Consider the following 13690-nt stretch of genomic DNA (forward strand, 5'->3'; position numbering starts at 1 on the left):
TCCCCTGGTCTTTTGTTTTTTTTTTCGCCCCACACCTTCCTTCCAGTTTCTGGTCCAGAGGTTCGAGATAGCCAAGTACTCCAGCGCTGATCAAGTGGAGATCTTTTGCAGTTTGATGCAACGCTCGCTGTCGCTGAATGTCGGCGGAGATAAGAGTAGCCTGAACCGCCATGTAGCCGCCATCGGACCACGTTTCAGGTACCTATCTCACCTTCTTTCTGCTGTGCATGCAAAATATAAAAAGGTCACGATGCCAACATTCAGAGGAGCACGGTGTAGAGCAAAGGGGGTCAAGTTAAGGTGGTTTGGGCATTTGAAGATCCAGAACTCACTTGACAAGGGACCTTTAACCTGTTGCAACCGCCACGCAACTTTGCACAAGCGGATGAAAATGTGTGGATGATTTTTATCGTGAGCCTATTTCTGGTTTAGGCTGCTGACTCTGGGTCTGGCTCTGCTCCACTCGGACGTCGTCACCAATTCAACTGTAAGAAATGTGCTGCGAGAGAAGATCTACTCTACGGCCTTTGATTACTTCAGGTACCGACATCTGAGCCCTTAGTTTTGACTATTTTGGTCTGTAAAATGTCATAAAACAGAGGGTGTAAAATCATGTTTTTGTCTTAAAAGACTTTCAATCTGAATTCACAAAAGTAGAAAACAGTCAGAATCAAGATGGAACCTGTAAATATCAAGGTTTATGTAAATCTGCCAACTTCCTGTTCATATTTTGTTATTTTATTTAATATTTTCTTGGTCAAATATTTATTATTCCTGATTTACGATGTTTTATCTTCGTTATATTTCAGTTTTCGTGCAGCGCCGCGTGGCTTCTCGATAAAACAAATTTCCAGTTAAACTGTTTCCTGTCGTCCCCAGTGTGTCTCCAAAGTTCCCCACCCAGGGGGACAAGCGTCTCCGCGAGGACATCAGCATCACGATCCGCTTCTACGCCAGCATCCTGTCGGACAAGAAGTACCTGGCGGCGTGCCACTTGGTCGCACCCGGTGAGCTTGGTACTACCCCAGCCCCGAGCACACTCTCTGCCGGGATATTTGGATCGCTTATCGTGTCCAGCACTTCTCCGATTTCGATCTTAAGTAAGCCTAAAGCGGTGGAGCTCGGACTGCACTGCAGCAGGGGCATGCTTTCACGCGTGTCAAATTTGACGCTGCTTATCCTCACAGTGCTGCTCAGACGTCCTGGCATCTGGTTTTTAGCTTATTTCCCCTAAAATTTTTAGTTTTTGATCCCATTATTTCCTTCTGTCTCTAACTTTTTTTTTACTTTACAATTAGCCTCAAACGATTTACAGCTGTGAGGACGAGCGCAAATTTGCCAGCTGCGTCAGTATGCATGATTATTCATCACGTCAGCCCACCCGTCTGCCCCTCTCCTCCTCGACTGATCCATTTGGCATCAAAAGAAGAATTGAAAACAGGTTTTTTTCTTCCAACCCCAGACGATCCTCTCCTCTTCATTCCCGACGACCCAGAGAAAAGACATGGTCTCATTCTCATACGCATCAAAACGCTTCTTTCAGGTAGACGAGTCCTCAAAGCGCAGATCCTGGATCAGACATCTGAACCCTCATCGGTGCTTTCAGGCAACTTTCTACCGACATTTAGGCTGGACGCTTCCTCCCCTCCCTGCTCTTAAATGCATGACCATCACAGCAGCAGAGGACGTAGCGACACAGTTCATCTCGCTCTTCAACAACTCCCTCATCATCGCTCATGTTGTCGTTCTTTTTCAGTGTTTAGAAGTCGTAGTGTCGACTCAGGAGAATATACGAGTATGACTTTGTTCAAACCTCAATCTGATCACAAATGTCCACCTTAAAGTCCAAGATCTGATCTCAGTCCTCATGTGGAGGTGGTCTGGGACACATGTGACCTCCTTCCTTTGGTAGTGTGAACACACAATGAGTCCTGGGTCACATTAAAGACCACCTACTCAACAGGACTGATCTGTGGAAGATGAGAGCCTTTTAAAAGATTCTGGCCTTGGAGCTGAGAACCAAACTAAACTAGAAACAGAGACACACATAAAACAGGGCTGTTCTTGGTTCTGAAACAGCAGCAGGCAGAGATCCATTAGAGAAAAACCACAACTAACATCAAGGTGGAGATTAATAAATAAATAAATGTTCCAAAATATATATCATCTCTCCAAGTTATGACGCACACACACTTTACAGCTTGTTCTAAAATCTGGATCATCTCCCCAAGTCAACAAACAACTGTTCTTGGTTCTGAAACAGCAGCAGGTAGAGATACATTAGAGACAACCATAACTAACATCAAGGTGGAGATCTTTAAATAAATACTAACTTAAGAGAGACTTTACAGCTTGTCCCAAAATATATATCATCTCCCCAAGTGGTGATGCACGCACAAAACAGCTGTTAATGGTTCTGAAACAACGGTAGATAGAGATCCATTAGAGACAGCAGCTGGTGCAATATTCTACTGACCACATGATGGCGCTGCTGATTTACAGACACACAAACTGAGATCAGATCTCAAGTGCTGGCTGGGGACGCATGTGGAGACACATTTATATTAACACCAGGTGTGAACTAAAAGCTGGACAGGTGTGATCGGATTGCCCAGGTTGGATGTCAATGTGAGGTCTGAACGGAGCCTAAGAGACTCTCATGTTAATTTGATCAGACAAATACAGGTTAAATTGGGATTTAAAGAGACTTACAGCCCGTTTGAGACAGAACAACTACTCTCCATGTCTTGAAACTGAACGTGTTTTGTATGTGGACAGACAATCAGGACCCGTCCTTGAACAGCCTGTCGGTGATGAACGCTGCCGACCTCAGGAGCAACATGGACTCCAGCTCTCGCTCCCAGCAGAGCGGCCAGGGATGGATCAACACCTACCCGCTGTCCAGTGGCATGTCCACTACATCCAAGAAATCAGGTCAGGAGAGTCAGTGTGGAGATACATATAGTATAGGTGTTAAGCCCCGCCCCCTCAGATGAGAAATGTCTGAGGACTAATTTGCCGACTCTTCTATTTCTAGGCACGTCCAAGAAAAGTAACAGAGGAACTCAGCTTCACAAATACTACATGAAACGCAGAACTCTACTGCTGGCGTTACTGGTGAGAACTACTCTTCTTCTTGTTTCCTCTTTTTCTTGTTCTCACTTTCTCCCTTTTCTTCTTCTTCTTTCTTTCTTCTTGTTCTTGTTCTCCTTCTTCTTGGTCTCCTCCTCCTTCTTGTTCTCCTCCTTCTTGTTCTCCTCCTTCTTCTCCCTCATACTTTTCCTCCTCTTCCTCCTCCTCCTTCTTCTTCTCTTTCTCCTACTCCTTCTTTTCTCCTTCTTCTTATCCTCCTCCTCCCCCTTCTTATTGTTCTCCTCCTCTTTCTCTTCCTCCTTGTTCTTTCTGATGCCAATTTTTTTATTTCCAGGGCTTGTTCCTTGCTCCTCCTTCTCTCCCTCCTCTTCCTCCTCCTCATTCTTCTTCCTCCTCTTTCTCTTGTCCCTCTCCTCCTCCTCCTTCTTATTCTTCTTCCTCCTCTTTCTCTTGTTCTCCTCCTCCTTCTTCTTGTTCTCCTCTTCCTCCTCCTCCTCTGTCTTTCTGACGCCATCTTTTTTTCTTTCCAGGCCTTGTTCTCCTCCTCCTCCTTCTCCTCTTCCTCTTCTTCTCTTCCTCTTCCTTCTCATTCTTATCCTCCTCCTTGTTCTTCCTGACGCCATCTTTTTCTCTTTCCAGGCCAGTGAGATTGAGCGGTTGACGACGTGGTACAACCCCCTCTCCACTCAGGAGCTGGCCATCTCCACGGAGCAGTCTGTGGAGACCAGCATCGCTAACTGGAGATCTAAGTACATCAGTCTGACAGAGAAACAGTGGAAGGACAACGTCAACCTGGCCTGGAACATCGCTCCTTACCTGGCCATGCAGTTACCAACAAGGTGCTCCTTCTGTTATCAGTGTGTGTTCACAGTGACAGACTGAAATAAGTGTGGAAACATGGAGACACCTGGGCTTCTCCTCCTCCTCCTCCTCCTTCATCTTCTCTATCTTCTTGTTTGTCTTCTTCCCCTCCTTTACCTCCCATTTCTTGTTGTCCTCCCTTTTCTTGTTCTCTTCTCGTTCTCCTCCTTCTTCCTCTGCCTCCTCCTCCATATTGTTCTTCACGTCCTCCTCTTTCTTCTTCCACATATCTGGTCACATCATTGTATTCGGGTCTCCATGGAAACCGTTCATCTCCTGATCAGAACCATTGATCAGGCTGAAGACACATATCGATCCATGTAAATAAACCTTCAGGAGAGAATCTCTCTCTCCCGCCTGAGCCCGGCTCCAGATTATTTATTTACTGGTTTTTGTTGTCATGGTTACCAGGTTTAAGAACGACGCCATCGTCGCTGAAGTGACCCGGCTGGTGAGGCTGGACCCTGGAGCAGTCAGTGATGTTCCCGAGGCCGTCAAGGTGAGATAGTTTACTCTGGTTAAACTCAGCTGTGGAAATCACCCCTCTCTTTGAATTTGTGATTAAATATTTTTCTTATTTTTATTTATTTTGTGCCAGTTCCTTGTGACGTGGCACACTATTGATGCCGACTCTCCGGAGCTGAGCCACATCTTGTGTTGGGCCCCAGCTGACCCCCCCACCGGTCTGTCCTACTTCAGCAGCATGTACCCTCCTCATCCTCTCACCGCTCAGTACGGAGTTAAAGTGCTGCGCTCCTTTCCTCCGGTAGGTCACACGCTGGTCGGTATTTATTTCCTCTTCAAAGACGATAAAGCTTCTGCGAGTTCTCTAAAAATACGTTCTCTTCTTAGGACGCCATCTTGTTCTACATCCCTCAGATTGTGCAGGCTCTTCGTTATGATAAGGTAAACACTGACCCTGCCTTCGTTGAGTACAAATGTAGTTCAGACACTAATCGTTATAAAGATGTTATTAAAACTAAACTGACCATGACCTGGTCTTGATTCTGTGTCATTCTCAGATGGGCTACGTTAGAGAGTACATCCTGTGGGCGGCTCAGAAGTCTCAGCTTCTGGCTCATCAGTTCATCTGGAACATGAAGACCAACATCTACCTGGACGAGGAGGGACACCAGAAAGACCGTGAGTAGAAACTGAATACCAACATTAGAGACAAGTAGACACATGTGATCACCTGACCACTGACACAGGAAAATAGAACCAATAAATCTACTGTAGAAAACAAGTCACCTTTGTTTTAGCTAATCCGTAACCTGGACGGCTGAGAAACTTCAGGCCTCAAAGGGTCAGAAGGTGGTCCTAATGTTATGGCTGATAGGTGTATCATCACCAGTATTCTGAGCCTCTGGAGATGTCTGTTGTAATAAAACCTTATTAAAACTAATCTACAGATGTTTTCATCTTCATGTTTCAGTAATGTTATATTGTCTTCTTCTTCTTCTACTGTGTAATTATTCGTAGTTTCCTGCCTGTTTGGAGAACCATCGTTGGGTCTAATTAAATCCCATGTGATTACATTTGTTCCTCTTTTAGCCGACATCGGCGAGCTGCTGGAGCAGATGGTGGAGGAGATCACGGGTTCTCTGTCGGGTCCGGCCAAAGACTTCTACCAGAGAGAGTTTGACTTCTTCAACAAGATCACCAACGTGTCGGCCATTATCAAGTAAACCTCCTGACCTTCTGGTGGCGTCCACCTCTGATCCACACCAGGGACGGTTTCAGTTGTTAACCTCTAACTCTGGCGTCTTTTTAACTTTTCAGACCGGTTCCGAAGGGAGACGAGAGGAAGAGAGCTTGTCTGAAGGCTCTGTCGGACATTAAAGTACAGCCAGGTAACGGTCTGAGGGGTTCATTAAAAGATGGTTTTATTTTATTAGGGACGTCCCGATCTGATTCCGATCATTTAATATTGAGTGTCAGCTGTTCAGGGTCCTGATCTGATCCTAAATGCCTTAAATGTCTTAAATGTCCTCCCCTGACTGACTTTATTTTCCAGAGTAAAGTTTTTCCACAGGTTCTTTCTTCTTCTTTCTTTTTCTTTCTTCTTGTTCTTTATTTTTCTTGTTTCTTCTTCTACTTCTTCTTCTTCTTCTTCTTCCTTCCTCTTCCTTCTTCTTCCTTCTTCTTTCTCCTTCTCTTTCTACTTGTCCATCTTCATTCTTCTTTGTTATTCCTTCTTTCTTGTTCTTGTTTCTTGTTTCTCTTTGTTTCTTCTTGTTTCTTCTTCTTCCTTCTCCCTTCTTCTTCTCTTTCTACTTCTTCTCCATCTTATTTATTTTCTAATTAATTCCTTCTTTCTTCTTCTTTCTTTTTCTTTCTTCTTGTTCCTTATTTTTCTTTTCTTCTTCCTTCTTTCTCCTTCTCTTTCTACTTCTTGTCCATCTTCACTCTTCTTTGTTAGTCCTTCTTTCTACTTCTTCTTCCTTCTTGTTGCTTCTTTCTTGTTCTTGTTCCTTGTTTCTTCTTCTTTCTTCTTCTTCTCCCTTCTTCTTCTCTTTCTTCTTCTTCTCCATCTTAATTTTTTTATAATTCATTCCTTCTTTCTTCTTCTTTCTTTCTTTTCTTTCTTCTTGTTCTTGTTCCTTGTTTCTTATTCTTTCCCATCTTTCTTCCATCTTTCTTCTTCTTTGTACTTCTTTTTTCTTCGACTTCTTTGTCTTCCTTGTTTCTTCTTCTTCCTTCTCTCTTGTTCTTTCTTCTTCCTTCTTCTTTCTTCTTGTTCTTCTTTCTTGCTTCTTGTTCTTCTTAATTTTTAGCAGCTTTGATGCTAACCAGCCACCCTTGAAACAAAAGAAGACATTTTGACGCCATATGGACGAGGTTTATTGTTTATGCCAGACCTAAAACAAATAACTACAAAGCATCAGACTTGGTTGTAGTCTGATACCGACCAGGATCGGGACATCCCTGAATCTTGAATAAAAATAATGGCTCCTCTTTGTGTTTTCTAGGCTGCTACCTACCCAGTAATCCTGAAGCCATAGTGCTGGACATCGACTACAAGTCTGGGACACCCATGCAGAGGTAGTGGCGTCTTAGTTTGTCTCTTACTCTGGTAAATGTGTTGGTGTCGTCTCATCAGAGTTGGTTCTCTGTTCTCTCAGTGCTGCCAAGGCGCCGTATCTGGCCAAGTTCAAGGTGAAGCGGTGCGGGGTGAGCGAACTGGAGAGGGAGGGTCTCCGCTGCCCCTCGGACTCTCTGGAGGACGGCGAGGAGAATCCAGACGGGTCGCGCAGGGTTTGCTGGCAGGCGGCCATCTTTAAAGTGGGAGACGACTGCAGACAGGTAGAGTACCACTCAGGTACATCTGCATGGGTCAATAATATGTCTCCAGCCAGATCAATGATCCTGATCAGAGATTAACTGTTACATAAAAACATCAATCACTGAAGAGGAGCATCACATCTACTGAAAATAGAACAGAAGAAGAATGAGGAGGAGGAGGAGGAGAAGGGGCGTGTTGTAGAAGAAAGAGGATGAGGAGGAGAAGAAGAACAAAGTGGAGATGGAGAAGGAACTAGGAGGATAATAAGTAGGAGGAGAGAAAGGAGTAGTAGAACAGGAGGATGAGAAGAAGAATGAGGGGGAGAAGAAGAAAAAGAAGAACCAGGAGACGAAGGATAATCAGGAGGAGAACAAGAAGGAGGAGGAGGAGAAGAAGAATAGGTAGGAACAAGAGAATGAGGAGAAAATGTACGATGAGGAGGAGAAGGAGAAGAAAAAGAGTAAGGAGTAGAAGAAGAAGGAGGAGAAGAATGAAGAGGAAGATGAGCAGAAGATTAGGTGGACAAGAAGAGGAAGGAGAGGAAGAATGAGGAGGGGAAGAAAGAGGATGAGGAGAAGAAGAACAAGGTGGAGATGGAGAAGGAACTAAGAGGAGAAGAAGAAGGAAGGGAGGAAGCAGTAGTAGAACAGGAGTAGGAGAAGAAGAAGAAGATGATAGAAAGAAGTAGCAGGAGGAGAAGGAGGAAAAAAATGAGAATGAAGTGGAGTAGAAGAAAGTGGAGGAGGATGAGGAGAAGAAGAAAAAGAAGAACCAGGAGAATCAGGAGGAGAACAAGAGGGAGGAGGAAGAGAATGAGGAGAAGGAGAAGAAGAATGAGGAGGAGGAGAAGAAAGAGGAGGAGGAGGGGAAATTTCCATCTTTCTCCTCCAGTCCTGAATGTGTAGAATCTTAGAAGACGACCAAGATGTCTCCACGTCTCCATCGTCTCTGTCCACATAGATTCCATCTTGGTTCATCTTGTTTTTCTACCTCCATGTTTCTGTCCCTCACCTGATGTTGACACCAAACCTTCATGTCAGAGATGAACTAGTTTTCTTCCGTCTCCTCTCTCCAGGACATGCTGGCTCTGCAGATCATTGGACTTTTTAAGAATATCTTCCAGCTGGTCGGCCTGGATTTGTTTGTCTTTCCTTACAGAGTGGTGGCCACTGCACCCGGGGTAAGACACTCTACATCCTTTATCTGCTCTCTACAGTTAATTAAATATATTTTTTAGTCCTTATTTCAACATTTACACTGCTAAATTAGTCGTAATTGGACGAGACAAAGAGGAAAACCTTCATGATACAGCTGTAAAAAATTTATTCAGGTTTTCATTAATCAATCTGTTTTTTCAGTGTGGGGTGATCGAGTGCATCCCAGACTGCAAGTCCAGAGACCAGCTCGGCCGACAGACGGACTTCGGCATGTACGACTACTTCCGTAACCAGTACGGCGACGAGTCCACGCTCGCCTTCCAGAAGGTGTGGAGCTTTAAACCTTTATAAAATCTCAAAGGGAGGCATAGATAGATGGAGTAGTTATGAGGAAAAACCTCCTGAAGAGCCCCACTCATACTCACACTCCATTATATCCCCAAAAAGATAGCCTGTATTTGCTAGTTTCATTCTTTTATATGATAGTTAACTCAACATCTTTAGGATTTAGGCTCAGTGTTCAGTCAAAGAAAAGCACCTTGAACATGAGAGCAAGCCTCCAGTGCATCTAAAAACACAATACAGCTATCTTGTACAGAATATTAGCTTTGCGCTGATATGTAACACGCCATGGGGGAAATATCAACATTTTTATGGATTCTATAATGTAGAATTTTAATATACAAAGAGTAAATAAAAAGTCCAAAGGTTGAATTGTGTGTACATTGCCTCCTGTAGTGGTAATCAGTAGTATTTTGAAGCCAGATTCCCTTTCAAGAGGTGAAAAAAAACAATGTGGAACACTTTGGGAGTACTAAAACCTTTGTAGATTATGTGTGCTTTGTGGTATTTCTATAAACATCTTGGTCCAGTTCTAGTCAAGAGGTTGGTGAATGAGTTCTCTGTGCATGATATCATTGCTATCAGGGTGTTTTCTACTATAAATCTATAAATTAAAGGTAGATGTTGGCTCAGGGATCCTCTACATGAGAGCTGATGTTCTGCTGACTCTCTTCCTTCAGGCTCGGTATAACTTCATCCGCAGTATGGCTGCCTACAGCCTCCTGCTGTTCCTGCTGCAGATCAAAGACCGACACAACGGCAACATCATGCTGGACAGCAAGGGCCACCTCATCCACATAGGTGTGGTGCAGCGACACGCTTCTTTTAGGTCTTGTGGTTGAGGTTTCTTTCTCTGCAGAGCAAAGCTGACTTGTTCACCTCACCTCCTTCAGATTTTGGCTTCATGTTCGAGAGCTCCCCCGGCGGTAACCTGGGCTGGGAGCCGGACATCAAACTGACGGACGAGATGGTGATGATCATGGGGGGCAAGATGGAGGCCACGCCCTTCAAATGGTTCATGGAGATGTGCGTCCGAGGATATCTGGCCGTCCGGTGAGGAAACGAGCGGGGGGGCGATGTTGTAGATGTTTTATTTAGTTGGTTGCTCATTCTCCTTGTTGTCGTTCTCTGAACAAACAGACCCTACATGGACGCCGTGGTTTCTCTTGTGACCCTCATGCTGGACACTGGACTGCCATGCTTCAGAGGACAAACCATAAAACTCCTCAAGTATGTCCACCAGGTTTTTAAGCTTCTGAACTAATTTATATAGTTAGTAGTCTGTGTTAGATCAAAATAAAATAAGATGCCATGTTGGCTATGCAATAAAGGAAATGCGAGAATTAGCTTAAGATTTTTGTGGATTCACAAACCTACAGCGTTGTCATGAAAGGTTTATTTTCCTGAGACATAACGGATTAGATCACAGTGATATCAGATATTTTGATATTGATCTTCATACTAACACTTCAACAAGTTACCACTGGATTTAAGGCCAATAAACAACAAGAGCATTTCAGATTAGTGAGCTACAACAGGTTGATTTATCAGAAGAATCGGAGGAGAAATCCAGTCTTTTATTTATTTTTTTGTTAATTAATAATTTTGTTAATTTTTGAAGACAGTGCAAATTAATCAACACTCATGTACAAATACTTGACACTGTAAATACGCTGGATTTAGCTAGAAGCTAGAACAACTACAACAACGAGAACATTTCAGGTTAGCTAACTAGCTTCAGGTTGAGCCCTGACCTTGTTCTTGCTTTGGAAGGCGCCCACAAATATTATTATTTAGCCATTTCTGGATTAGAAGAAAGAAAAATAATATAAGTTTATTCTTTTAAACGTTATCGTATGTTTTGTTTTTTTCCCTCAGAGGACGTTTTAATCCTCAGATGAGTGAGAAAGAAGCAGCAGCGTTCATCATCAAAGTCATCCAAAGCTGTTTCCTCAGTAGCAGGTGAGAAATAAAAAACGACCACATCAAACCAAACTAAACTAATTATTTCACTGATCTCAACTGGCCTCAGCTAAAATCAACACCAAAATTAATTTTCATATCTAGATTTGTTGACAGTTCAAATCGGAGGTTCACATCGCAAACAACACTAGGTAGACATCCATTAGAGACAACCCTAACATCAATGTGGAGATCAACAAGAGACTTTACAGCTTGTTCCAAAATATGGATCATCTCCCCAAGTCATGACTCACAAACGACAACAAACAGCTGTTCATGGTTCTGAAAAAACACTAGGTAGAGATACAGAAGAGACAACTCTAACTAACATCAAGGAAGAGATCAATGAGAGACTTTACAGCTTGTTCTAAAATCTGGATCATCTCCCCAAGTCAACAAACAGCTGTTCATGGTTCTGAAACAACACTAGGTAGAGATCCAGTAGAGACAACCCTAACTAACATCAAGGAAGAGATCAATGAGAGACTTTACAGCTTGTTCTAAAATCTGGATCATCTCCCCAAGTCATGACTCACAAACAACGACAAACAGCTGTTCATGGTTCTGAAAAAACACTAGGTAGAGATACAGTAGAGACAACTCTAACTAACATCAAGGAAGAGATCAATGAGAGACTTTACAGCTTGTTCTAAAATCTGGATCATCTCCCCAAATCAAACAAACAGCTGTTCGTGGTTCTGAAACAACACTAGGTTGAGATCCATTAGAGACAGCCCTAACTAACATCAAGGTGGAGATCAATAAGAGACTTTACAGCTTGTTCTAAAATATGGATCATCTCCCCAAGTCAACAAACAGCTGTTCATGGTTCTGAAACAACACTAGGTAGAGATCCATATGTTTTACCCCAGCCATTTTTACAACATGATCATTTCTCTGTATGTAAAAGAGAACATTAGTGAATCTGTGAATGCTAAATAGTTTGTTTTCTGATTTGTTTTTGTTTTTTTTTTATTTCAGGAGCAAAACCTACGACATGCTGCAGTATTACCAGAACCAGATTCCGTACTAACGACCTTCTCCCAGGAAAAAAATAAGAAACTGCGTCTTCTCTATCGGAGCACTTTAACGCTAACAGTTTAACTCTTGTCAGATTTTATAATGCACATCTGTGTTTTAAGGTATTTCTCTTTGTGTGAACTTTTACCAAAACGAGGAATCACCCTTTAAGTATTTTCTGGATGCTGTTACTTGTTGAGGGCGGCGGCCATGTTTCGTCGCTATGCTGTTATCCTAATATTATGCACTTTATAGATCTCAGTGTTTCATCGGCTTCACGGTCAAGAGCTTCAGGTCATCTGTACATCGTCATCCGAGCCAGTAGTTTGATTTAGTCGGCGTTAATCCACCCGTAGGTCGTCGTGATGCTGTCGTAGAACGTACTGTAGAATATTTTACTGTGAGTTACACGTTGGACGTATTTAGCAGATTTTATCCCGTCGCTCGTCTCCGCGTCCGTCTTTAAAAGAACGAGACGTTTTTAAACAACTAAACTTTTAACATGAGTTCTGGTTCTGGTTCTGTTTCCACTGTTTCAACCTGATGATGAAAGAAAAGGTCGTTTTGTTTTAGACTGAAACTGTTTTTCTTTCTATTTCTCCTTCTCTCTTTAGTTTTTGTTTTTCATTTATCTTTCTTCTGTTCATTCCTTGGTTATATTTTTGTCTTCCTTCCTTCCTTCCTTCCTTCCTTCCTTCCTTCCTTCCCGTCTTTTTGTTTTCCATTTTGTCTTCTTTCTTTCTTGTTATATATTCTTCCCTTTCCCTTATTCTCTCCTCTTTTCTAGTTCTCTTTTCTTATTTCTTCACCTTTTTTTAGCTTCATTCCTTTTCCACTTCTTTTAATATCTGTCTTTTTTATTCTTTCTTTCTTGTTATATATCACTTATATTTACTGACTTATATATTATTTTACTCCTTTCTTCTTTTTATCCTCTTTTATATTTTACTCCTCTCTCTCTCGGTAGAGTATTGATCCTGATGAGTATTGGTTAGAGATCAGAGATGTGTCCGTGTCCCGTCTGATGAATCCAGATGTTCAAACGTTCCTCTTCTTCCAGATGTTGATTGAACCTATAAAGCCATCGAAGACGAGAACAGAACAGACCTTTATGCAATCTATGGATGTGTACCGATCCGTCGTCGTAGCGATCGGTTCATCTCAGTATTTAACTGTTTCCTGTGAGTGTGTGTGCGTTTGCGCTCGTTTGTCTATCCTTGTGAGGACCAACAAGAGATTCAGTTATCATGGCTCAGAGCGTCCTCATAAAGATACATACTACATGCCAGTGTGTTTGTGTTTGTGAGGACATGTGTCGTCATCCAGGTGAAAATCAAATCTGAAAAAAACAAAAACATTAAAACGTTTCCTCAAAATGTTCAAGTCTCTGTCTTTATTTATTTGTTGCTCTTTCTCCATTTCTTTTTCTGTTTTTATCTATTTCTTTTTGTTCTTGGGTCTTTTCTGTTTCCCTTCACTTCCTTTCAGTCCAACTTTCTGTTTTCAGGTCTTTTGTGTTTTATTTATTGCTTTTTTCTCTCTATCTTTGTTTTTCTTTTCATTTGTCTTCTTTTACAGTTCCTTTAACTCAATATAAGCATTATTCCTGTTTTGTATTTTTCCCTTTACTTCTTCTCATTTTCCTGTTTTGTTTAATTTCTTTTGCCTTTGTCTTCTTTCTTTCTTTTTTCTTCATTTCCTTTCTTCCCTTTCATCTACTCTTAATTTCTCTTTACTTCCTTTCATTTACTCCGTCGTTTTGTTTTTCATCTTCTCTTTCTCTTCTGGCTTTTTCTTAATTTCTTTTTTTTAATTTTCTCTTGTATTTTTTCTTCTTCGTGATCTTTCTCTTCACTTCATCAATGAATAAAATATCATAAAAACTAAAAAGTGAAAGCAAGAACATTGTTTTAATTCCAATTTTTTTTTTCAGTTTTATTTATTATTTATTTGAATCCCTGTGACATGT

At 42.0% G+C, this 13690-nt stretch overlaps 1 protein-coding gene across 3 annotated transcripts in view; it reads left to right on the plus strand.

Moving 5' to 3' along the window:
• The window catches only part of pi4kaa (phosphatidylinositol 4-kinase, catalytic, alpha a), a 35705-nt gene extending 22592 nt beyond the window's left edge, over nucleotides 1-13113 (plus strand). For 2 of the 3 annotated variants that reach the window (XM_084572067.1, XM_084572066.1), the window contains 21 exons: nucleotides 47-198; nucleotides 433-540; nucleotides 880-1007; nucleotides 2779-2934; nucleotides 3038-3117; nucleotides 3733-3932; nucleotides 4366-4453; nucleotides 4553-4720; nucleotides 4807-4860; nucleotides 4977-5097; nucleotides 5509-5638; nucleotides 5737-5807; nucleotides 6927-6999; nucleotides 7080-7260; nucleotides 8316-8420; nucleotides 8599-8724; nucleotides 9420-9540; nucleotides 9633-9792; nucleotides 9880-9969; nucleotides 10618-10701; nucleotides 11683-13113. In XM_084572067.1, coding sequence (XP_084428193.1) covers nucleotides 47-198; nucleotides 433-540; nucleotides 880-1007; nucleotides 2779-2934; nucleotides 3038-3117; nucleotides 3733-3932; nucleotides 4366-4453; nucleotides 4553-4720; nucleotides 4807-4860; nucleotides 4977-5097; nucleotides 5509-5638; nucleotides 5737-5807; nucleotides 6927-6999; nucleotides 7080-7260; nucleotides 8316-8420; nucleotides 8599-8724; nucleotides 9420-9540; nucleotides 9633-9792; nucleotides 9880-9969; nucleotides 10618-10701; nucleotides 11683-11734 — 2448 coding nt within the window. In that variant the 3' untranslated portion in view covers nucleotides 11735-13113. Of the gene's footprint in view, nucleotides 1-46; nucleotides 199-432; nucleotides 541-879; nucleotides 1101-2778; nucleotides 2935-3037; nucleotides 3118-3732; nucleotides 3933-4365; nucleotides 4454-4552; nucleotides 4721-4806; nucleotides 4861-4976; nucleotides 5098-5508; nucleotides 5639-5736; nucleotides 5808-6926; nucleotides 7000-7079; nucleotides 7261-8315; nucleotides 8421-8598; nucleotides 8725-9419; nucleotides 9541-9632; nucleotides 9793-9879; nucleotides 9970-10617; nucleotides 10702-11682 lie in introns of all 3 variants that reach the window. The other variant, XM_084572068.1, reaches the window with a different exon arrangement.
• Nucleotides 13114-13690: the final 577 nt, after the last annotated feature.

This window comes from Chelon labrosus, assembly GCF_963514085.1.
Source record: "Chelon labrosus genome assembly, chromosome: 22".
NCBI lineage: Eukaryota > Metazoa > Chordata > Actinopteri > Mugiliformes > Mugilidae > Chelon > Chelon labrosus.